This window comes from Salmo salar, chromosome ssa01 (assembly GCF_905237065.1).
Source record: "Salmo salar chromosome ssa01, Ssal_v3.1, whole genome shotgun sequence".
NCBI classification, from domain to species: domain Eukaryota; kingdom Metazoa; phylum Chordata; class Actinopteri; order Salmoniformes; family Salmonidae; genus Salmo; species Salmo salar.
In genome coordinates, this window is record NC_059442.1 from 131,462,232 (window position 1) to 131,487,590 (window position 25,359).

General features: G+C 41.9%; 1 protein-coding gene across 1 annotated transcript in view; it reads right to left on the reverse strand.

The window, feature by feature from the left end:
* The window catches only part of amacr (alpha-methylacyl-CoA racemase), a 51,805-nt gene extending 37,380 nt beyond the window's left edge, over positions 1–14,425 (reverse strand). Inside the window, exons 1-3 of the mRNA XM_014129329.2 lie at positions 14,301–14,425; positions 13,641–13,898; positions 11,093–11,236 (exon numbers count right to left, since the gene is read on the reverse strand). Of these exons, the coding sequence (XP_013984804.2) occupies positions 11,093–11,236; positions 13,641–13,887 (391 nt within the window). The 5' untranslated portion in view covers positions 13,888–13,898; positions 14,301–14,425. The remainder of the gene's footprint in view (positions 1–11,092; positions 11,237–13,640; positions 13,899–14,300) is intronic.
* Between the last annotated feature and the right edge of the window lie 10,934 nt (positions 14,426–25,359).

Genomic DNA, 25,359 nt, shown 5'->3' on the forward strand with positions numbered 1-25,359 from the left:
GCTGAAAACAAATGCAAATGCAGCTACTGTTGTTATTCTAGCTGCACTGTTTGACGTGACTGTAAGGTAGCCGTAGTTGGCTAGCTAGCAAGCAAGGGATAAGAACGTTACCAGCCAGTATGGCAATGTAACATTTAGAACGAACGACTGGGTCGCGTCTCTGGCAAACAAACAGCCGGTTTGGGTAGCAATCCTAGATTTGTGTCAAGACTATATCTTGTGGAAGGATGAAATAGTATGAATAAATTCATAAAAATATATGTCAATCATTATTTGAATATGTTGGTAACCCGTTGTATAAAAGTGATAATGCCCTCGAAGCTGGTGTTAGGAGGATATATTGCCACGGTTTGCCGGCCCTCGACTTCGTATCGGGCCTAACAACACCTGTGCCAATATATCCTCCAAACACCTGCTTCTCTGGCATTTTCACTTAAATAGAATTCTGCTGTAGATTGAAAATTCTCAGCAACGGAGGTAATTTTCTCACACATTTCAAAACAGACATAACTTGACATTTGTTCTTTGTTTTTGAGCTAACTTAGTTTAAGAGCACAACCTCTTCTTTAATATAGTGTCCCATGTAGTTCAGTTGGGCATGGCACTTGCAACACCAGGGTTGTAAGTTTGATTCCCCCGAAGGACCAGTAAGAAAAAAAAAAAAAATGAAAATGTATGCACTCGCTCTGGATAAGAGCGTCTGCTAAATAACAAAAAAATAATAATATGACACCACATTCATGTCAATAGGAATTACACTCAGTCTTCCATTGTGTAAAAACACTCACTATCAAAAAACAGTTAACTCAACACAACAAAAAACCCTAGATTATTTCAAATTGTTGTAAATTTGACTAAATTACTCATTCAAAAAGTATAATTATATTATACTTATTATTTACACACACACACACACACACACACACACACACAAAATCCTAAATGTGACCAGAGGACAATATTTAGAAAGTATTTCAAAACCCAATTTCCCTATAAGATTTGTAGGACAAATTCATGTCAGTGTTTGTATTTAGCCTACAACATGCCATGAAACTTCTTGAAGCACGGCTCCACCCTACAATATGGCACAAAATGTAAAAAGAGTACTTTGACAACAATTCAGTAAATGCAACAAGTATTAGAGCGAGAAAGATTCTAAATGCACCCATACAAAGTAGGCTATTGTATTAACGAAGATGTTTACTTCTGTAATAATGTAAAAAATGCAAACAACTTACTTAATTACTGACTATTGTCCCTCCCCATGGGGAAAATTTGTTGCATTATCATGTACATACCAATAAATAAAAGAGAGTAGTTCAAAGTTCAGGTACAGGGGATAGCTTGGGTCTAAATAATTGTGATCCTTGCTGAGGGCCTGACCAAGCCTGTCTGTTTGACTCCAAGGACCTTGCCTGCTGCGGTGGTGATCCTTCTCAACATATTTTTCTGGCTGATAGTGGCATTGCCAAACCAACAAGCAATTCAAAAAGTTAATACTCTAAATTTTACAGGTTTTAGTAGGCACAATTGACTCAACACAGAAGTTTACATAGTCTGAAATAACATCTGAGTTCGTTAAGATCAGAGCTGCTGTCCTCAAATACCTCTCACATAGTACATTCAAAACCCTGGAGACAAGTGATACTATTGTCGTTCCAGACGAGGACAGTTCTAACTGTAGGTTTCTCCCTCTCCAGGAGCCGACAGTCGGTTGGCCGAAGGTAGACAACATTGTGGTCTGATGTCCCCAGTGTAAGTCTGGTGGTGGCAGAGGAAGCATTTGGTATTGTCCCATAGCACAAATTAAGAGTCTTATTTTTCCTGGTGTGACATTTCACATAATGTTGGTACGTGCGTAGGACCTTGTGCAAAGTGCAGTTTTTAAAATCACCTAAAATGTATTTTGGGTGTGTCGGGGAGATGGATTCCAGTTTCTGTGACAGATTATAAATAATCTCTGATGCCTTTGCTGTATTAGCTTTCGGTTGAATGTACACAGTACAATGTCGGGGGTACAGAGTCGCTCTCTTACCAGGATCGATCTACACCACTGGTCCCTGACAAGCAGGCAGATGCCACCGCCGTGATGTTTTCCCTGTGACGTTCAGATCACAGTCCGCTCTGACCAGTGTGAAGCCGGACGGCTCCCCTTCCCTGTCCGGGACTCTGTCATCCAGCCAAGTCTCAGTAAACGGCAGCAAACAGGCCTCCCACTACTGATTTTGGAAGCGCAGATTCGCTGACAGCTCATTGGCTTTTGCCCTCGCTGACTGGGCGTTGATCAGTAAGGTGGTGGGTAAGGGAAGTTAGTTCTCACATTTTTTTTAGTCTGTCTGATTCCCCCACGTTGTACACATTTGCATTTGGGTTTGTAATCCACTCGCAGACAATCAGCGATTAGACATGCCACTGGGATATCCATTGCGTTCATGTTTGAGTTGCATTGAAGTAGAAACTCTCTGCTGTATATTGGATTCTGCTGCCAGCAGTGTTTTCCTAATTTAGTCCTTTTGTAGCAGGTATGAACATGATCAGTCCAACACCACACCACTGTAAAGCCATCGTTTCTCTTCATGTTCCTCTCGCTCCACATCTCTAATTCCTCTTCCTCCCTGCTTTCTGCTATTGATCCCTGACTTACCACATCACTTCCCTCGTTTTCACTGACCGAGAGGAACAGAATAACAGAGGGAGAGAGAGGAGCGGAGTAACAAATAGGCTACAGTTGTGGTCAAAAACATAATCTCTCCTTCTCACACGTCTCTCTCTTCCTTCCTCCTATTTCTCAACCATACACATGCTCTCTTCCAAATAATCACCTCTTAGGGCAGCGGTTCCCAAACTTGGGGTTTCAACCGCATGTGGGGTCACCTGATCTGAAAGAGGGGGTGCGGGAGAATTTCCAAAATCTTGGTAAACATTTTGTTTTTTAAAATTAGCATACAAAAAAAAAATGGTCTCAAAATCATTGCAATATGGTTAACCATAAGAACAATTATTCAAATCTAAAAGTTAAAATCAACTACATTACTTAAATCATGGGAAAAAGGCAGTACTTGACCGTTGCACTTTAATCATTCCCATGGTGAATGGCTAAGCCTGCTACGCTATGAAACCACACACTATTGCAGAGACTTATTTTACCGGCCACAAATAATATAAAAAAATTATATTTAACCTTTATTTAACTAGGCAAGTCAGTTAAGAACAAATTCTTATTTACAATGACGGCCTACTCAAGCCAAATCCAGACGATGCTGGGCCAATTGTGCGCCGCCCTAGCGGACTCCCAATCACACCTGGATTCGAACCAGGTACTATAGTAACACCTCTTGCACTGAGATGCAGTGCCTTAGACCGCTGCAACACTCAGGAGCCTGGGAGATATGGGGAAAACAATGTGTGGGGAGGCAGAAGCACAGACACTCACATCAATTCCTTTGTCAGATAACACTGAAACTAAGAATTGATGCTATAGCTAGCAATCAAGAGGAAACTCTGAACGATTCAAAATCTTCCCACCTTAATCACTCCAAATGGACGTTAGCTGTGGGAACCGAGATGCATTGACTTTTGTTTGCTGCAATACATGGTCGGGGGATGCTATTCACGATGACATATTGTTCCGTCTCACGATTCCCGAGCATGAAACGGCACAGGGGATGTTCAGTGTGCTGCGTGGCTATATTGACAAAAAACAAATTCCATAGGATCAAAATGGTGGGCTTTTGCACAGATGGGGCTCCATCTATCACGGAACAGCGGGCAAGCCTCTGCATTTAAACTCATGGCACGCGGATTCAGTGCTCTCGTCTGCATTGAAAACAAATATCGATTCAAGTTGGATGTGACAGGAGAGATTAGGTCAACCACACCCCCTGACTTTGAGATGCATCAAGCACACCCATCTCATTAGTGGTGCTGAGATAAATTGTCAGACTAATTTGCAATTGACTGTCATAGCCCCATATTAATAGTACAGTTGAAGTTGGAAGTTTACATACACCTTAGCCAAATACATTTAAACTCAGCATTTCACAATTCCTGACATTTAATCCTGTTAAAAATTCCCTGTCTTAGGTCAGTTTGGATCACCACTGTATTTCAAGAATGTGAAATGTCAGAATAATAGTAGAGAGAATGATTTATTTCAGCTTTTATTTCTTTCATCACATTCCCAGGGTGTCAGAAGTTCACATACACTCAATTCGTATTTGGTAGCATTGTCTTTAAATTGTTTAACTTGGGTCAAACATTTGAGGTGGCCTTCCACAAGCTTCCCACAATAAGTTGGATGAATTTTGGTCCATTCCTCCTGACAGAACTGGTGTAACGGAGTCAGGTTTGTAGGCCTCCTTGCTCACACATGCTTTTTCAGTTCTGCACACACATTTTCTATAGGATTGAGGTCAGGGCTTTGTGATGGCCATTCCAATTCCTCGACTTTGTTGTCCTTAAGTCATATGGCCACAACTTTGGAAGTATGCTTGGGGTCATTCATTTGGAAGACCCATTTGCAACCAAGCTTTAACTTCCTGACTGATGTCTTCAGATGTTGCTTCAATATATCCACATCATTTTCCTCCCTCATGATGCCATCTATTTTGTGAAGTGCACCAGTCCCTCTTGCAGCAAAGAACCCCCACAACATGATGCTGCCACCCCCGTGCTTCACGGTTGGGATGGTGTTCTTCGGCTTGCAAGCCACCCCCTTCTTCATCCAAACATAACGATGGTCATTATGGCCAAACAGTTCTATTTCATCAGACCAGAGGACATTTCTCCAAAAAGTACAATGTGCAGTTGCAAACCGTAGTCTGGCTTTTTTAAGGCGGTTTTGGAGCAGTGGCTTCTTCCTTGCTGAGCGGCCTTTCAGGTTATGTTGATATAGGACTCGTTTTACTGTGGATATAGATACTTTTGTACCCGTTTCCTCCAGCATCGTCACAAGGTCCTTTGCTGTTGTTCTGGGAATGATTTGCGCTTTTCGCACCAAAGTACGTTCATCTCTAGGAGACAGAACGAGTCTCCTTCCTGGGCGGTATGACGGCTGCGTGGTCCCATGGTGTTTATACTTGCGTACTATTGTTTGTACAGATGAACATGGTACCTTCAGGCGTTTGGAATTTGCTCCCAAGGATGAACCAGACTTGGAGGTCTACAATTTTCGTTCTGAGGGCTTGGCTGATTTCTTTTGATTTTCCCATGATGTCAAGCAAAGAGGCACTGAGTTTGAAGGTAGGCCTTGAAATACATCCACAGGTACACCTCCAATTGACGTCAATTAGCCTATCAGAAGCTTCTAAAGCCATGACATCATTTTCTGGAATTTTCCAAGCTGTTTAAAAAGGCACAGTCAACTTAGTGTATGTAAACTTCTGACCCGCTGGAATTGTGATACAGTGAATTATAAGTGAGATAGTCTGTCTATAAACAATTGTTGGAAAAATTACGTGTGTCATGCACAAAGTAGATGTCCTAACCGACTTGCCAAAACGATAGTTTGTTAACAAGAAATGTGTGGAGTGATTGAAAAACAAGTTTTAATCACGCCAAACTAAATGCATGTAAACTTCCAACTTCAACTGTATGTGATGGCTGTTAATAACATTTTTTGTTCCTTCACATGGTTGGGGTCGCTAGAATTTTGAAATATCGAAATGGGGTCGTGGGCCAAAAAAGTTTGGGAGCCTACGTGGTAAGAAGTCAAAAGTATGTGGCACAACGGTTTACAGATTCAACACATCCTCAACTATTGTTTGTTTATTTAGGATGTTGAAAGTGTTAGGTTTTAATTCTCAGAGTAAAAACACTCAACGGACATTATGAAAGCTTAATCAAGTTTATTCTACCCAGAGGGTCAATACAGCTGCATTCAGACAAAACATGTTTCCACCACCACAAGTATATATACACTCCAATTTTCTCTCCTTACATCTTTTAAGGTTCGTCAGGAAGACGAAGTAATAGGGTAATAAACCATAATTTTTCCCTTAAGGGGATCTGACCTCAACCCCTGATTTGCCTAATCCACAGATGTCCATCCGTATCCCCTGTAGCAATCCTGTGACTTCCTCCCGTCCACCCAACACATTCCAAAGCCATTTGGCTCCTACTGAACCATTAACTTCTGATTTAAAAAAAAACCAGTCTATCACTCCTTAGATACGATATGATACTTCTGAGTATAACAATGTTCCAAGTTTAACCTAGAATCTAACAAAGTAAAAGATTAATTATATTAAACCTGCACATAGTGTCATCTTTAATCTATTTTGATAAGGCATAGTTATAGTTGTCTTTCTAAGGAGATGATCAAATAACAGGGTCGCAAGCGAAGCACAACGGTCTCCAAATCTCGTTTTCTTGCCTGACAAATTACAGAATTTGCCAATGTTAGCTGATTAGTTATGAAGCTGGGACAGTTTCCAAATGAATTGCATCGGTAGAAACAGGACATGTTACAAATTGCAGGGTAATACCAAGCAAAGAGCAGTATCTGCCATTTTCATTGGTTAGTTTACTATACTTCTCATGTATGCTATTAATAACAGTGTAATTACTGGCAGTGTAACAGAGCTGAAACTGCATCCTTTGTGTGTCTTCCACTAAGATCCCAGTTGCATTTACATGGAGACGTAGGTTCTGCGTCAGTCACATTACATACTGTGTTTTATAAGTAGCCCATGTCTTGTTATAAGAATAAAATGTGAAAAGTAGCACAGCAAATTGTTTGAAGTACATAAAATGATGACCTATCTTGTAATATATAATGATGTATTGGAACATAAAGTATGACATAGGGTAATATTAATTATAAAAAATGACCATGATATTGTCAATTAAATTATTTGTATAGATTTTGTTTTGAAGACACTTAAGACAATTTTGAATAAATAACAGATTTAAGAATTAATTTTAAACTTACAGTATTTACATGTGCATATTCATAAGAGGACACAAATTACATTTAGCTACAATTGATAAAAATGCTGAATAGTTAAGTAACATTTTCATTTCATTTTTAAGTAAAACGTCTTCAGTGCTCTTCCATATAACTCCTCACCCTCAGCAATGCTGTTCACAGCCAAGGCATTCCAGAGCTGCCTTTGATTTGCAGGCATCAAAGGACACAGCTTGGTGATGATGTCCATCTTTTTGGACTCATATAGCCCTATTGCATGAACGGACATTGACAGGAATAAAACCTAGTGGCACCTTTGGTCCGCATAGATACTATAATCATCTAGGCCACAGGGATTGGTGGAAGTCATTTTGGCAAAACAGTATTTTCCCACATTCAAGTAATGATGGCAGCGAAGCAGACACGTTGAGCACACATCTGGCATGCCAAAGCTTGTTGTACTAATTACATACACAACCAACAAAGGTAATGGACACAATTTTGGATTTTAACTTTCCTGCACGGAACAGTCCCTCAATACTGGAATATAAAAGAAAACCAGAAACCCTGGACATGTGGGTAGATATATTATTAATGAAATAGCAATGCTGTGTGTGTGCTCAACCGGAAAACGAGAATGCGTGGCTTTTGACAATTCAGTAGCGCTATGGGGTGCACGTCCAACTGACTGTCAGCAATAACCTCAACCAAACGTTTTCTGTAATTGCGGATCAGACCTGCACAATGGTCAGGAGGAATTTTGGACAATTACTCTTTACAAAACTATTTCAGCTCCAAAATATTATTTGGATGTCTGGTGTGAACTGCTCAAGGTCATGCCACAGCATCTCAATCGGGTTGAGGTCAGGACTGACTGGGCCACTCCAGAAGGTGTATTTTCTTCAGTTGAAGCCAGTCTGTTGTTGATTTACTTCTGTGTTTTGGGTCGTTGTCCTGTTGCATCATCCAACTTGTGTTGAGCTTCAATTGGAGGACAGATAGCCTTACATTCTCCTGCAAAATGTCTTGATAAACTTGGGAATTAATTTAATTTTTCTATCGATGATAGCAAGCGGTCCAGGCCCTGAGGCAGCCCCAAGCCATGATGCTCCCTCCACTATAGTTTACAGTTGGGATGAGGTTGATGTTGGTGTGCTGTGCCTTTTTTTCTCCACACATAGTTGAGTTGTTTGGAAGGAACACACAACTGTAGTTTCATCTGTCCACAGAATATTTTGCCAGTAACGCTGTGGAACTTCCAGGTGCTCTTTTGCAAACTTCAGATGTGCAGCAATGTTTTTTTTGGACAGCAGCGGCTTCTTCCATGGTGTCCTCCCATGAACACCATTCTTGTTTACTGTTTTACGTATCGTAGACTCGTCAGAGATACCAGCAAGTTCCAGTGATTTCTGTAAGTCTTTAGCTGACACTCTAGGATTCTTCTTAACCTCATTGAGCATTCTGCGCTGTGCTCTTGCAGTCATCTTTGCAGGACGGCCACTCCTAGGGAGTGTAGCAACAGTGTCTATAAAATGGAGAAAGTTCAGCAATTTGTCTTACCATGGACTGATGAACATCAATGCTTTTAGAGATACTTTTGTAATCCTTTCCAGCTTTATGCAAGTCAACAATTCTTAATCTTAGGTCTTCTGAGATCTTTTGTTCGAGGCATGGTTCACATCAGGCAATGCTTCTCGTGAACAGCAAACTCAAATTTTGTGAGTGTTGTTTTTTTTAATAGGGCAAGGCAGCTCTAACCAACATCTCCATTCTCGTCTCATTGATTGGACTCCAGGTTAGCTGACTCCTGACTCCAATTAGCTTTTGGAGAAGTCATTAGCCTAGGGATTCACATACTTTTTCCAACCTACACTGAATGTTTACATGATGCATTCATTATAAACAAGAAATATACAATAATTTGTGTGTCATTAGTTTAAGCACACTGTGTGTCTATTTGTGACTTAGATGAAGATGAGATCAAATTTCATGACCAATTCATGCAGAAATCCAGGTAATTCCAAAGTGTTCACATACTTTTTCTTGCCACTGTGCAGTACCAGTCAAAAAAGTGTGTACACATTCATTCCATGGTTTTTCTTTATTTTTTTTTACATGGTAGAATAATCAAAACTATGAAATAACATATGGAATAATGTAGTAACCAAAATAATGTTCAACAAATCTAAATATATTCTATATTTGAGATTATTTAAAAGTAGCCTTGATGACAGCTTTGCACACTCTTGGCATTCTCTCAACCAGCTTAATGAGATAGTCACCTGGAATGCATTTCAATGAACAGGTGTCCCTGGTTAAAAGTGATTTTGTGGAATTTATTTTCTTCTTAATGAGTTTGAGCCAATCAGTTGTGTTGTGACAAGGTAGGGGTGGTATACAGAAGATAGCCCTATTTGGTAAAATACCAAGTCCATGTTATGGCAAGAAAAGCTCAAATAAGCAGAGTAACGACAGTCCATCATTACTTTAAGACATGAAGGTCAGTCAATCTGGAAAATTTCAAGATCTTTCAAAGTTTCTTCAAGTGCAGTCGTAAAAACCATTAAGCGCTATGATGAAACTTGCTCTCATGACTGCCGCCACAGGATAGGAAGACCCAGAGTTCTCTGCTGCAGAGGATAAGTTCATTAGAGTTACCAGCCTCAGAAATCTATAAATCAACTGCACATCAGACTGCAGCCCAAATAAATGCTTCAGAGTTCAAGTAACAGACACATCTCAACATCAACTGTTCAGAGGAGACTGCGTGAATCAAGCCTTCATGGTCAAATTGCTGCAAGGACACCACTACTAAAAGGACATCAATAATAACAAGAGACTTGCTTGGGCCAAGAAACACAAGCAATGGACGTTAGACCAGTGGAAAACTGTCCTTTGGTCTGATGAGTCCCAATTTGAGATTTTTGGTTCCAACCACGTGTCTTTGTGAGATGCAGAGTAGGTGAACGGATGATCTCTGCATGTGTGGTTCCCACCGTGAAGCATGGAGGAGGCGGTGTGATGGTGCTTTGCTGGTGACATATTTAGAATTCAAGGCACACTTAACCAGCATGGCTACAACAGCATTCTGCAGCAATAAGCCATCCCATTTTGTTTGCGCTTAGTGGGACTATAATTAGTTTTTCAACACACCTCCAGGCTATGTAAGGGTTATTTGACCAAGAAGGAAAGTGATGGAGTGCTGCATCAGATGACCTGGCCTCCACAATCACCCGACCTCAATCCAATTGAGATGGTTTGGGATGAGTTGGACCGCAGAGTGACGGAAAAGCAGCCAAGTGCTCAGCATATGTGGGAACTCCTTCAAGACTGTTGGAAAAGCATTCCAGGTGAAGCTGGTTGAGAGAATTCCAAGAGTGTGCAAAGCTGTCATCAAGGCAAAGGGTAGCTACTTTGAAGAATCTGAAATATATTTTGATTTGTTTAACACTTTTTTGGTTACTACATAATTCCATGGTTTTGATGTCTTCACTACTATTCTACAATGTAGAAAATAGTACAAATAAAGAAAACCCCTTAAAATGAGTAGGTGTCCAAACTTTTGACTTGTACTGTACTTCCATTCATTTTGATACCGGGGAACTTCAGACGAGTCTTGAGGCTTGTGGGCATCCTAGAGCAAAACACCACAGTGTTCGAGAGTCTCATCTTTCAATAGAGTGGTCATAATAGGCCAAACCGTTCAGACGTTTTCATGAGAAGACCGATTTTTGAGATGTCTCCCGGTCTGACAAGCACTCCTCTAACTTTGCCACCTTTCACCGCAGATGAAGAAGGGCGATATCGGCGGATGCAGTGGATTGAGATGCAGCCCACGCAAAAAAAATCTTTATCTTAGACTGATGGGGATTTTTTTATTATGTTAACTCAATTTCTGCGGGGGCGTGACCATTGTTGGCTAAGGGTTAAAGGGAACTTCATGTAATATAACATGGTATGCAATAGTGGTGCACAATTTATATTTACAATATCAAAAGGGATGCAAAAATGGCACTCTACTCGTGCAGCCACAGAGATGGTTGCCATCGAGACCATTCATTAATTGTAGTGCTATCAGTCCTAAGTAATATGCCATTGAATAGTGTGCATTTCTATATCTGATTTTCAACTGAGGCTGTTCCACATCTTATGTCCCGGATGGACGTAAAGTCAAGTTGTTTCTACCTGACATGGCGAGGTAGTTGATGTCGTGACCAGCAGCCTTGGCAAAGGCTCCACTCTGGCCGTAGCCAGTGAGGCGTGCGTAGATCAGACGAGGGTTCTCTTTCAGTAGCTCCTCTGGACCCAGGCCCAGCTTCTCCATAACTCCTACATAGAAACACACAGTTTAAAGAGAGGAACAGACTTTACATACGCTTCAAATTAGGAATAAAAGTACAGAGGTGTAACAAAGTGTACCATTAGCCAGGCACAGCTTATTCAAAACCAAAACACTTAAACCACATCCACAGAAACAGAAGACAATGCACCACAAAGCAAATAAAGCCTGAAGCCTCTTGCAAACCACTACAGTCTGAGTCATGTAGTTGAGGTTGTTCCAGGGACACTGTCTGGCACGGTCTATTTCTTTCTATAGACCCTGCACTCATATGACCATCAGACACACCAACCACAGTGCAAACCCTGGGGAAAATGTCCTTTCAATTCAGCCACCAGCTGAATAGAGGGAAGTGGGAAAGTAAGTACAGCTCATGTTCAACAGAAATACTACGAAAAATAATTTACAGAAACGTTTTCCAAATGAAATCACCAAACTATATTTTGAAAGAGGAAGCAAAGTACTTTAAGCATATGTTGTTTTCATTTCGGTCTCCATCTCTAACTGAATATTTGTTCTGTTAAAAGTGTAAAATTAACAGCTGTACAGAAAGACTCATGTGAAGGACAAATTACAGAGGAACTTCTTGACGCAATTAAAGCCTTTAAATCCGGGAAAACACCAGGGCTGGATGGCATACCAGTCGAGGTATATCAAACCTTTTTGCTGTACTCAGAGGTCCTTTATTAGGATGTTTTACTCTACCATTTTTATAGGAGTGGCTATCTGACACTAAGCAAGGTGTTTGTATTAATTATATGAGCAAAAAACGATTCAATTTTATTTGGAAAGGCAAGCCTGACAAAATTACAATTATACTGAACAAAAATATAAAAAACGCAACAAGTGTTGGTCCCATGTTTCACGAGTTCAAATAAAAGATCCCCGAAATGTTCAATACGCACAAAAGCTTATTTCTCTCAAATGTTGTGCACAAATTTGTTTACATCCATGTTAGTGAGCATTTTTTCCTTTGCCAAGATAATCCATCCATCTGACAGGTGTGGCATATCAAGAAGCTGATTAAACAGCATGATCATTACACAGGTGCACCTTGTGCTGGGGACAATAGAAGGCCACTCTAAAAATGTAGAGTTTTGTCACACAACACAATGCCACATATGTCTCAAGTTGAGGGAGCGTGCAATTGGCATGCTGACTGCAGGAACGTCCAAAAGAGCAGTTGCCAGAAAATGTTAGTTTTTTTTTCCCACTACCAATGTTGTTTTAGAGAATTTCACAGTACGTCCAAGCAGCCTCAGAACCACAGACCATGTGTAACCACGCCAGCCCAGGCACTACACATTCAGCTTCTTCACCTGCGGGATCATCTAAGACCAGCCACCTGGAATACTGATGAAACCGTCTCAGGCAAGCTCATCTGCGTACTTGTCATCCTCACCTGGGTCTTGACCTAACTGCAGTTTGGCGTCGTAACCGCCTTCAGTGGGCAAATGCTCACCTTCGATGGCCACTGGCACGCTGGTGAAGTGTGCTCTTCACGGATTAATCCCGGCTTCAACTGTACCGGGCAGATGACAGACAGCGTGTATGGCGTTGTGTGAGCGAGCGGTCAACGTTGTGAACAGAGTGCCCCATGGTGGTGGTGGGGTTATGGTATGGGCAGCCTATAAGCTATGGACAACGAACACAATTGCATTTTATCAATGGCAATTTGAATGCATAGATACTGTGCCGAGATCCTGAGCCGAGAACCTGAGGCCCATTGTCATGCCATTCACCTGCCACCATCACCTCATGTTTCAGCATTATAATGCACGGCCCCGTGTCGCAAGAATCTGTACACAATTCCTGGAAACTGAAAATGTCCCAGTATGTGTCTTCTGCATTTAATCTGAGCAAAGAGCTTAGCCTTTTTTACACCAAAGGAGGAGAGAAACTCACATTGTAACCCAGCACATCAGTAGTTCCGTCACACGTTTCACTTTGACGTGTGTTCTGAGCAGAATACATGTGGGAACAATCAAACTGTGTATGGGAATCCCTTCCTTATTTACGACTTGGCCAACACCAGCTGGTGCTTACAAATGCATTTTCTTACACTGTAGAGTACATCCACTCCCAATCAGGCCGTGGTGGACATGTAATGTTGCTCTCTTCACTTAGTAAATGGTTGATAGAGTACACGCATGCTCACATTATGGATGCAGGAGTTACTGCTGGACCTTCAAAAGTACATTTGAATTACAAACCTTTAACCCTGACTCAAATTATAAACCTTTAACCCTGACTCTCATCTCTTATCACCTGTCAATAATTGACCTATAAAATAAAGTGGCATTCAATAATCCCATATATCTAGTCTATAAGGGGGAATTTTCACAATTCAGTAACTGAAGTATTCAATGATATCCAAATATGAACATGTCTGACCTTTGCGGAAGGGCTCAAGGATGACATCTGATTGAATGCAGAGTCTTTTCAGCACAGCTACTCCCTCTGGCCTCTTCAGGTTGATCGCCACCGAGCGCTTGCCTCGAGCCTGCGTGTCCATTGTCATTGCAACCTTGGTCCGGTCCACTCGGATCACCTTGGCGCCAAAGTCAGCCAGAATCATGCCGCAAAAGGGCGCTGGGGCCAGGCCCGCAAGCTCGATGACACGCACACCAGCAAGCGCCATGAACGGAACCGCTGTTGAAAGATGGGTGTTCTGATGTATTTTATGTGATGTAATGAACATGCTATTCAGTGTGACAGTGTGCGGTTAGCCTATCATAACAATTAAATCATATGAACACCTTTATTAACTATATATATTAATTACATTTTGTTACATGCTACTGTGCATTCAATATAGCTTGATAAAAGGTTTTGTACAATATAAATCTATTCAATGACTGCCGCGGACAACTTACAATGAATATGGGTCATAGTTCACTTGGCAGGGTTGCTTTCATCACTATCTAGGCTAAGTTCTCTTTTGGCATGCTATGTAGATAAATAGCGAAAACGCAGTACATGTGCCAATGTTTAAAGTATTCAATCATAGTGTTTGGGCATTACTCTATTTAATAGAAACTCAGAAACACCTACCTTTGCTGGACAACAACAAAACTCAACAAAATATTTCTGACTACGGGTACTTCCTGATGACGTCAAACTCCTGGTGGTGCATGGGAATTGACGTCTTTAAAGAATCACTAAGCGTGGAGAACTCATATTAGACAGTCATTGGTTGAGAATAGAAGGCATAGCAATAGCGTATTTTTGTAGGTACTAACGGAGGCCATAGTCTGATTAATCAAGCTGTAATACACAATTAACTGGTATACAACATGAAACGAATGCTTGCAAAATCGTGTAAATGTTCCTTACAAGCCAGAACATTGAATACAATTACTTTTTAACTTACTTTACCGGTATGCTGTGCGGTTTGTCCTTCAGCTGACATTTGGGACAAAATATCCACAAGAATGTATTGTTTATCAAAAGAGGAAGAGGCGAAGCGAGGGGATATACTCCGCCAAAAATCTGTCCAAGAAAATACGTTTTTGTATGGAGGTCAATGAGTGTCGAATTTGTTCAACAATTTTTTTATGCTCATTTGCTATGGGGGGCTTATTTGATCGAATAGACGTTATGTAATAATTAGGTTATTACAAATCCACTGATATAAGTGGACGAAATTGGCATTTCGGCAACTTTGAAAAAAACAACAACTTTATTTCAGAGTTGTGCCTGTTGTCATAGAGATAGATAGAGGACTCATCGTGGATACATTTTAGCGCCGACATTGCCATTGAGGCAGGGCTGACAACTTTTGAAGAAAGCTTGGAGTGAGAGTTGCTCTATGAATTTCATTTCCCCCTGGCACAACCCCTAGACAGGGGATCTGGGGGTCCTCCCCCAGTAAAATGTTACTGTTTTAAAGCTAAATTCCTGCCATTCTATGTATTTTGACATGGCGTAGGCCTATTACCAGGGTGGAAAATAAAACAAATAAAAAACACAGGTCAGGCATGCTTTGAACAATAAATGAACACTCAAAATGTGAAAACTTTGTTACTTTGGGGGATGAAATTTTAAGTATGCTAATATTTTTTAGGGGGTTTGACACTTTATTCAGACAGTAATTACATGAGATGGGGAGACAGACAAATGGAAGAAACAGTGGGAAGGTTGGAAGTAGGGACTGATCTCTGTTCTCAGGTGGAAAGCTGAAGAGTGTTACTACTAAACCAGGCTCTGCACAGGAAATACTACTATTAATGGTTGATGGCAGTGGGTAACCAAATCATAGATTGCAATTTCCTTGTCCATAGACTGCTTTCAAGGTAAGGACACAAACATTTTGGATTTTGTCATTTGACATAGGGCTGGAAGAAAATCTTGCTTGCTCTCCAGGAGGGTTGGCCAACCCTGATCAATGTTTCCCAAGTGCTTTGTGTTTGAAAATGTTCTTGTTATAACAATACTTTTTTCTCAAAATCACCCAGCCTTCAAGAATAATCGAATGAATATCAATATTCAGGTGGTTTATGTCTACTAGTTGAAGCTCCTTTCCATCATCTTACTCTACATAGACAAAATATGTGTTTGAGTCCTCCTACCATCTCTGCCTAGCTTGTGCACAATACTAAAATGTCAAATTATACTTGGGGCCTGGAGCATTTGATATCCAACGCTTATTTGTATGAATTATTTAAAACTGTCCATGGGTGGCTTCAACAATACTTAGCCTCATTTAATTCATTTTCATTTTCCAGGCCTCCCTTGCGCTCAAAGGCGCAAGGCTCCCCAGTATTACACACTCCTGCCACCTTCATTACGCACACCTGCCTTCCCCCTGTCACTCCCATCAGCGATTATTGGACTCACCTGGACTCAATCACCTCTGTCATTATCTCCCCAGTCTAGTTCCCCGGTCTGTTCCCTACTTCATCATTGATTGTCATATGTCCTTGTATACCCGTGTGCTAACACTGCTCCTGTCTTGTTTCATGTCTGTTCCTGATTAAATGTTTGACTCCCCGTACCTGCTTCTCATCTCCGGCATCGGTCCTTACACCCTTCTAGAATCAAACATACACTTTTGGGTTCACAATCTGTTTGACAAAATTATTTTTGCAGTTACTCGTCAGGTTACCCTACCAAACTTCCCTGCTAAAACATACTGTAGGTCTGTCTGTTGCCTTTTCATTGGCCTAAATGCCAATCACCAAATGAGGGGACTAATGCAAGTGTGGATTAAATTGACTGTAGTACATGCTGTCAAAAGGCTGCATTCTGCAATAGGGATGGGAGTAACTTTGTTTTGTTGGCAACATTGTACATAATACAGCGCTACCATGCTGCACTTTTTACAGTTTTATAAACTCAGCAGAGTTCTCTCTCTCCATTCAGCTCCACTCTAATCTTGAGGGGTGTTTCTTTAAAATGTCATATGCTTCAATGTATCGCGGTTCACAGTGCTGTGGCAGGACAGGACAATGATAGAGGTTTCCGCTCGTGATGTTAAATTGCAGGTTCAGATGCTCAGATTTCAAAAGGATTTGGAGCACAGTTGAACATTTCACGTACTGACTATACAATGGACTAATTAGAAAAATAAAAGCAGTACTTTTCAATGCTTGAGATTACATTACATTTACATTACATTTAAGTCATTTAGCAGACGCTCTTATCCAGAGCGACTTACAAATTGGTGCATTCACCTTATGATATCCAGTGGAACAACCACTTTACAATAGTGCATCTAAATCTTTTAAGAGGGGGGGGGGTTAGAAGGATTACTTTATCCTATCCTAGGTATTCCTTAAAGAGGTGGGGTTTCAGGTGTCTCCGGAAGGTGGTGATTGACTCCGCTGTCCTGGCGTCGTGAGGGAGCTTGTTCCACCATTGGGGTGCCAAAGCAGCGAACAGTTTTGACTGGGCTGAGCGGGAACTGTGCTTCCTCAGAGGTAGGGGGGCCAGCAGGCCAGAGGTGGATGAACGCAGTGCCCTTGATTGGGTGTAGGGCCTGATCAGAGCCTGAAGGTATGGAGGTGCCGTTCCCTTCACAGCTCCGTAGGCAATCACCATGGTCTTGTAGCGGATGCGAGCTTCAACTGGAAGCCAGTGGAGAGAGCGGAGGAGCGGGGTGACGTGAGAGAACTTGGGAAGGTTGAACACCAGACGGGCTGCGGCGTTCTGGATGAGTTGTAGGGGTTTAATGGCACAGGCAGGGAGCCCAGCCAACAGCGAGTTGCAGTAATCCAGACGGGAGATGACAAGTGCCTGGATTAGGACCTGCGCCGCTTCCTGTGTGAGGCAGGGTCGTACTCTGCGAATGTTGTAGAGCATGAACCTACAGGATCGGGTCACTGCCTTGATGTTAGTGATATAAGATATATAAGATATAAGGGGTGTGAGCGTCAGAAGAGAATCAAATGTCTCATGGCCAATGCATGAGAGTTGGCAGCTCTGTTGAGGGCTTCCACCATTTTAAAGTTGTCAACTGGGTGAGTTGAGTTGGTCGCAATCAGCCAATGAAGAAGAAGAAAATGTACTACTTTAAAATGGAGATAGTTTGGTTAGCAACATTGAAACTGTCACAGATGCTATAATTGAGCCCCACAGTGGACACATCATAATACCCATAAAGCCTAGCGGACAAACAAGGAAATGGTTCCAATCCTTTTTCCAACATTCATGTTATCCATTCTGGATTTGAGAAACACTTCAAATAAGGGCTGTGTTTCGTGTAGGCTTACCCTGGGGTTACATTTTGATAACCGTGTAAATCTTTCTTGGACAAAGTTACTTTTATCAATATATTCAGCACTATTTACTCTCAGATTCGAACATGCTAATTAGCAACAAAGTAGACTTCATGCAAGACTACAAATCCATGCAAGTTCCAGCCATCTCTAGCTGACACCTTTGCTGTCAGCTAGCTAGCTACCTTGATCCAAAATGAAAGATACACTGAGTATACCAAACATTAGGAACACCTTCCCCACCCTAGCTTTCACCTGGATTCACATGATCATTCTATGTCATGGAAAGAGCAGGTGTCTTAATGTTTTATATACTCAGTGTATATTGAAAATGTTAATTTACTGATCCATATTTTCTTTAATATTTGTTGTCTTATTTATGCATTTGGTCTTGTCTTGTACAGAATACTATCCTAGTAGCAGTCAGATATTTATAATGTGCAATGAATACTTGTCACGTCCTGACCAGTAAAAGGGGTTGTTTGTTATTGTAGTTCGGTCAGGGTGTGGCAGGGGGTGTTTGTTTAGTGTGTTTCGGGGTTTTTGGGCAATGTTCTATGTTAGTATATTTCTATGTCTGTGTCTATTTAGTCTATTTCTATGTTCAGGGTTTTTGGTTTGGTTTTCAATTAGAAGCAGCTGTTCTTCGTTGCTTCTAATTGGAGGTCATATTTAAGTAGGGGTTTTTGTCACTGTGTTTGTGGGTAGTTGTTTCTCTGTATAGTCATTGGGCTGGTCGTCGTCTTGTTTTGATTCTTTAATAAATAAGATGAGCATACACATTCCCACTGCGTTTTGGTCTACTCCATACGACGAACGTGACAATACTAGGCTATTTTTTTTTGGAAAGAAGCTATATAGCTAGCTAGCTAGCTACCTACCTAGATGATGTTAGCGACATTCCCTTATTTTACCAGATCCTATTTAGCCGGTGGAGGTCTTTATTTCATCTCTTATATCTGCCAACTATATGAACAAGGTGAAATCTATTTCAATTCATGGTGTCAGAATGTACTGTTGTATTAAAGCAATTCAGAACTAGCTTGTTGACATGTTCTGTTGCAGTTTCAAAGCCAGATTAAGTCATTGCAGAATGTATCCATAATCATGAATGAACAAGCATATTTATTTGGCAAGAATGCACCTAGTCACCCATCAAACACAGGAACTCCAACAATTACATTGTTTAAAAAAAAATGGAAATAGTAAATAATGCCTTTTATACACAACATATAAACATCTGAATTTAAGTAAACATTCATCAATGCCACAAACCTGGGACACCGAAGAGCACCATTTCAACCAGCATTACTATCCAAGAGCGCACAGATTCTTCTGCTTTTCCATTTTAGGAATTAGACCAGCAAAAACAAGACAAAATGTAAAACAGCATATTGTGACTTTGGCTGGTGAGTTACAAATGGAGAAACTGGATGTGTAAGGTAGGCTTTATATAAAATACTAGGTCAACTCCAGCAGAAACAGAAACACACTTAACAGACTCAAAACAAGAAAGCCATGCCTAAAACACAGCTATATCAACACAATTCAACAGGTCCATGGTGCTGCTTTCGGTTGTGAGCAGCACATTTAACACTGCATTCAGTCTGAACCCCAGAATAAGCAGGAGGATGACAGCATTACACAGGTGAAAAGACAGTAGCAAAATCAGTACACCACAACACTTTTAAACGTGTTACTGAATCTATATGCTATCAAATCAGGAGAAGAACAAGTGAAGGAAGCAGCATAGGGAAAATGGGTGAAGGTAGGGTGGGTTTATAGAGATAAAAAAGAGAGTTCCAAAGTGTCTGAAGTTGAGGGACCATAGGGCATAAAAGGCAAAGTGTGGAATAAGGGGTAGGTAGAGAGATGCTTGGCCATGGAATAAACATACAATGGGGTGCTGGTGTGCTTCTGCACCCTTTCTAGATCGTTGTACCAAATATCCGGCCCATGTCCAGTCATACTCGGGGTCTCAGCGTGTGCTTGAATGTCTTCGGGTCTGCATTTCCTCCCTACCTTCTTTCTGGCGGTTGCGAGAATGTGTGTGCACTGTGGACGCCAATCAACATTTTGAAAAAAATTCTAAATTCACTGTGTGTCTGCCTTGATATTCCTCAAACCCCACAGACCTCCTCTTGCGCAGTGAAACACAGAAGTGACCACTTGCTTATGGCAACACGTTCTGCTGAGGACACCCAAACCAGAGTTGCCACCCAAGGAGCATGATCCTCTCTGGAAGTTGCTGTAGCTCTGCTTGGTATATTTAGCCTACATTGGCTATTGGTTGAGACTCAGGACCCGTTCTAGATTGGAATGTCAGGGTGGGCAATTGAAATGTGAATTGGTCCAAGTTGGTGGTAATAATGTATTTAAGTTACAGTTTATTAAGATGCATGCATACACCACACCAAAAGCTTGATTTTATGGCTGTTTTAAAATAAATTTCCGGCAATTCTACATAGTAATGATTTATGTTCACTACTTGGCCAATTGATTTGATAGCATGTCTAATCGATGCAAATACATTCTATGACTTGATAGTTCACCTCTCTGTTTTCTTTATTCTGTAATAGGGTATATTGTAACCATATGTTCAAGCTAATCAAATCAAAGTGTATTTATGATACAGCGTGTAAGCTACACAATGCAATGATATTATGCTATATGTAGGCTATTTATACTTACATTAGGCGAAAGCCTACAAATAGCTATACCAGGTAGTGGTAGGCCTATTATGCTATACCGCTAATTATTGTTGTTTGTTCCTGAACTGGCCGAATGACAGAGCTATCCTTCGGCTTTCCTTCAGCACCACAAGTTGGTTCAACTTCTTTAACACCATTGCACCATCCTGGTGCTGTCCTTTCAGCACGACAGAGGGTGCTCCAATCCCTTAAAATCTAATCAAAATCTGTTGTCTATGCCTAATAGCCATACCAACTTATTGATATTATTACAAATAGAAGTGTATCACTTTTCACAATGGTGCTTGTTTAAAAAGTTAGATCAAAGCTGAATCAAACTCTCACAAGATCACATTGTCACAACGTCCACAGGTGGCGCCTCTCCCGGTTTGGGCGGCGCTCGGCGGTCGTCGTCGCCGGCCTACTAGCTGCCACCGATTTCCTTTCCTGTTTCATTTGGTAATGTCTGGTTAGGGTAGCACCTGTTTTGTGATTAGTAATTAGTGGGGTATTTAGTCTGTCTGTTTTGGCTGTGGGGTTGTGCAGGATTGTTTCGTGTCTGTTGTTGTAGGTTGGGGGATTATTTTTTCTTGTCCTTAAGAATACGTTACGCGTTTTTGCATTAGGGTAGCTGGGCTGCGTCCCGCTACATTCCTAGACTGTTTTTCTTGCTTTGGAATTATTTTTACCCTGCCTTGTCGGTTCGGTTCTTTGGACTTGCATTCTTCATTAATCGTGTTTCACATACCTAAGTCTCCTGCGCCTGACTTCACCCCTCCTGCAGAACTACTTTTGACACACATAAGGATCATTAATTAGCATTTTACATAACAGAACCAAATATAATAATCATAGCACAGTAGGCCTATAACATTACTGTTACACCAAAAACACCTAATTTCTATGAGTTGTTGATTGTTCTCCATCCTCCCCTGATACAGAATATATCATTTTCATTGTCATGGCCTGGCATGCTTGTTTCAATTGCTATTGCGCCACAACAGAGCGTGCCACTGGGCAGGATATATGCTTTGATTGAAACAAAATGCAAGAAAGGTTAATAGTTTGTTAGAACCATGTGCTCAAATTCGTTCACAAAACTATTTCAAGGAGATCTGCATATTCCCATGACACTAATTGAGGTCAATCAAGTGATTGGAATGGAGATGCAGTTTGGAAGTTTCACCAGTAAATCGTGAAGAATTATCATTCACGATTGCCAGTGAGGTTGAACTACTTTGAAATTAGATAGCCTACGCCTAACTTGGTGTTTTCAAGTATTAAGCATATAAATGTTTCTTTAGACAATATATGTGGGCATAGGCAGACGTTGCAATTGGAGAATGCATTTTATGCATATTCAAATCAAATCAAACTTTATTTGTCACATGCGCAGAATTAAACAGGTGTAGACCTTACCGAGAAATGCTTACTTACAAGCCCTTAACCAACAGTGCAGTTCACGAAGGACTTAAGAAAATATTTACCAAATAAACTAAAGTAAAAAATAATTTAAAAAAGTAACACAATAAAATCACAATGAAGAGGCTATATACAGGGGGTACCGGTACCGAGTCAATGTGCGGGAATACAGGTTAGTCGAAATAATTTGTACATGTAGGTAGGGGTGAAGTGACTGTGCATAGATAATAAACAGTGAGTAGCAGCAGTATAAAAACAAATGGGGGGTAAATGTAGATAGTCCGGGTGGCCATTTGATTAATTGTTCAGCAATCTTATAGCTTGGGGGTAGAAGCTGTTAAGGAGCCTTTTGGTCCTAGACTTGGCCCTCCGGTACCGCTTGCCGTGTGGTTGCAGAGAGAACAGTCTATGACTTGGGTGACTGGAGTCTTTGACAATTTTTGGGGCTTTCCTCTGACACCGCCTATTATAGAGGTCCTTGGTGGCAGGAAGCTTGGCCCCAGTGATGTACTGGGCCGTATGCACTGCCCTCTGTAGCACCTTACGGTCAGATGCCGAACAGTTACCATACCAGGCAGCTATGTAACCGGTCAGGATGCTCTCGATGGTGCAGCTGTATAACTTTTTGAGCATCTGGGGACCCATGCCAAATCCTGAGGGGGAAAAGGTGTTGGTATGCCCTCTTCACGACTGTAACTTGAAACTCTCAACCCGCTCCACTACAGCCCTGTCAATGTTAATGGGGGCCTGTTCGGCCCGCCTTTTCCTGAAGTCCGCGATCAGCTCCTTTGTCTTGCTCACATTGAGGGAGAGGTTGTTGTCCTGGCACCACACTGCCAGGTCTCTGGCCTCCTCCCTATAGGCTGTCTCATCGTTGTCGGTGATCAGGCCTACCACTGTTGTGTTGTAAGCAAACTTAATGATGGTGTTGGAGTCGTGTTTGGCCACGCAGTCGTGGGTGAACACGGAGTACAGGAGGGGACTAAGCACGCACCCCTGGGGGGCCCCAGTGTTGAGGATCAGCATGGCAGACGTGTTGTTGCCTACCCTTACCACCTGGGGGCGGCCCAACAGGAAGTCCAGGATCCAGTTGCAGAGGGAAGTGTTTAGTCCCAGGGTCCTTAGCTTAGTGATGAGCTTTGTGGGCACTATGGTGTTGAACACTGAGCTGTAGTCAATGAACAGCATTCTCACATAGGTGTTATTTTTGTCCAGGTGGGAAAGGGCAGTGTAGAGTGTGATTGAGATTGCGTCATCTGTGGATCTGTTGGGGCGGTATGCAAATTGGAGTGGGTCTAGGGTATCCGGGATGATGCTGTTGATGTGAGCCATGACCAGCCATGACCAGTTTTTCGAAGCACTGGATGGCAAGAGTTTTTGGTTGAGCCACTAGAACCAGAGGACTGCGTCCTCACGGATCGGTTGTTAGTTTCCCCTTCCCTGGTGCTAGTGTAAAGGACGTCAAGCTGCTTGCTTAACGGGTACCACTTTCTCCCAATTTGGCCCATACCTGGCACAAACTCAGGACCTCTGCCTTACAAAGCATGTGACCGCCCTCTGGAAGCGTCTTACCAGTTGGCTCCACGCGAAAAGCTAGCTATTCGCTGACGCAAGTGGGAACACTTCAAGTGGGAACACTTCAGGCTGAGGAGTAAATTTCACACATCCACATGTGCTACATTCACCCCTCAAACTCATTCAACAGCGACCCTAGCTCTTAACTGAGCGCAACTGTAGATCGGGTCACGGCACCACTGTAAAGGACATCACAGTGCTTCCTTAGCGAGTACCACTTGTTTCCGATTCAGCCCATGCCTGGCGCAAATTCTGGACCTCTGCCTTGCTAACACACGTGACCGCCCTCCTGAAGGGTCTTACCAGTTGTGCCTCGCGAAAAGCTAGCTATTCACTGGCACAAGTGCGGACACTTCAGGCTGAGGAGTAAGTTTCACACATCCCCATGTGCTACACTAGCGGAGAGAGGACTAGCTTATGTTCCAGTCACCAATATTGGCTACTCTGATGTTTGGCTGACCCCTCGCAGGGTTATATACAGAACAACAATATAAACGCAACATGCAATATATCAAAGATTTTACTGAGTTACAGTTCATAGAAGGAAATCAGTCAAATGAAATAATTAAATTAGGCCCTAATCTATGGATTTCACATGACTGGGCAGAGGAGCAGCCAAGTGGGTGGGCCTGGGAGGGCATATGCCCACCCACTTGGGAGCCAGGTCCACCCACTTTGGAACCAGCCAATCAGAATGATTTTTTCCCCACAAAGGGCTTTATTAATGACAGAAATACTCCTCAGCACCCCCCCACCCTCCCCCTCCTCAGATGATCCCGCAGGTGAAGAAGCCCGATGTGGAGGTCCTGGGCTGGCGTGGTTACACATGGTCTGTGGTTTGTGAGGCCGATTGAATGTACTGCCAATTTCTCTAAAACGACATTGGAGGTGGCTTATGGTAGAGAAATTAACCTTTAATTATCTGGCAACAGCTCTGTTGGACATTCCTGTAGTCAGCATGCCAATTGCACCCTCCCTCAAAACTTGAGACATCTGTGGCATTGTGTTGTGTGACAAAACTGCACATTTTAGAGTGACCTTTTATTGCCCCCAGCACAAGGTTCACCTGTGTAATGATCATGCTGTTTAATTAGCTTCTTGATATGCCATACCTGTCAGGTGGATTATCTTGGCAAAGGAGAAATGCCTACTAATAGGCATGTAAACAAATTTGTGCACATCATTTGAGAGAAATAAGCTTTTTGTTCGTATGGACCATTTCTGGGATCATTTATTTCAGCTCATGAAAAATGGGACCCGCACATGTTGATTAATACAAATGGCTCGAGTAGTAGCTGAAACTGACTCCAAGTAGAGTTCCTTGCAGATGGAGTTTCCCATGAGTGTACAGCCTTTGTCTCTTCTCAGGTAGCCAGTCCCAGTGAGTGGCACGTTTTGGACTTCCCTCCCTTTGAGGGTCTTGATAGTGCAGAGCAACTACAAGCCAAAACCCTGGTAGACAAGTATAGCACTAGAATCTTATGGGTGATCAGATTAATGCACCCAACATCAGTTTCACTCTTAGCAAACAAAGTGCTATATTTGTGATCAGCCCTACCGCAGTATCCACTCCTCCCAGTATGAGTTGGTTAGGGCCCACATCAAACAGGTATTGAAGAGTCCCTCCTTATCCGGGAGAGTAGCAACCCTTTCTCGTCTCTTACAAGGATGTGTGTTGACTATAAAAACAAGGAACGGTGCTTTTCC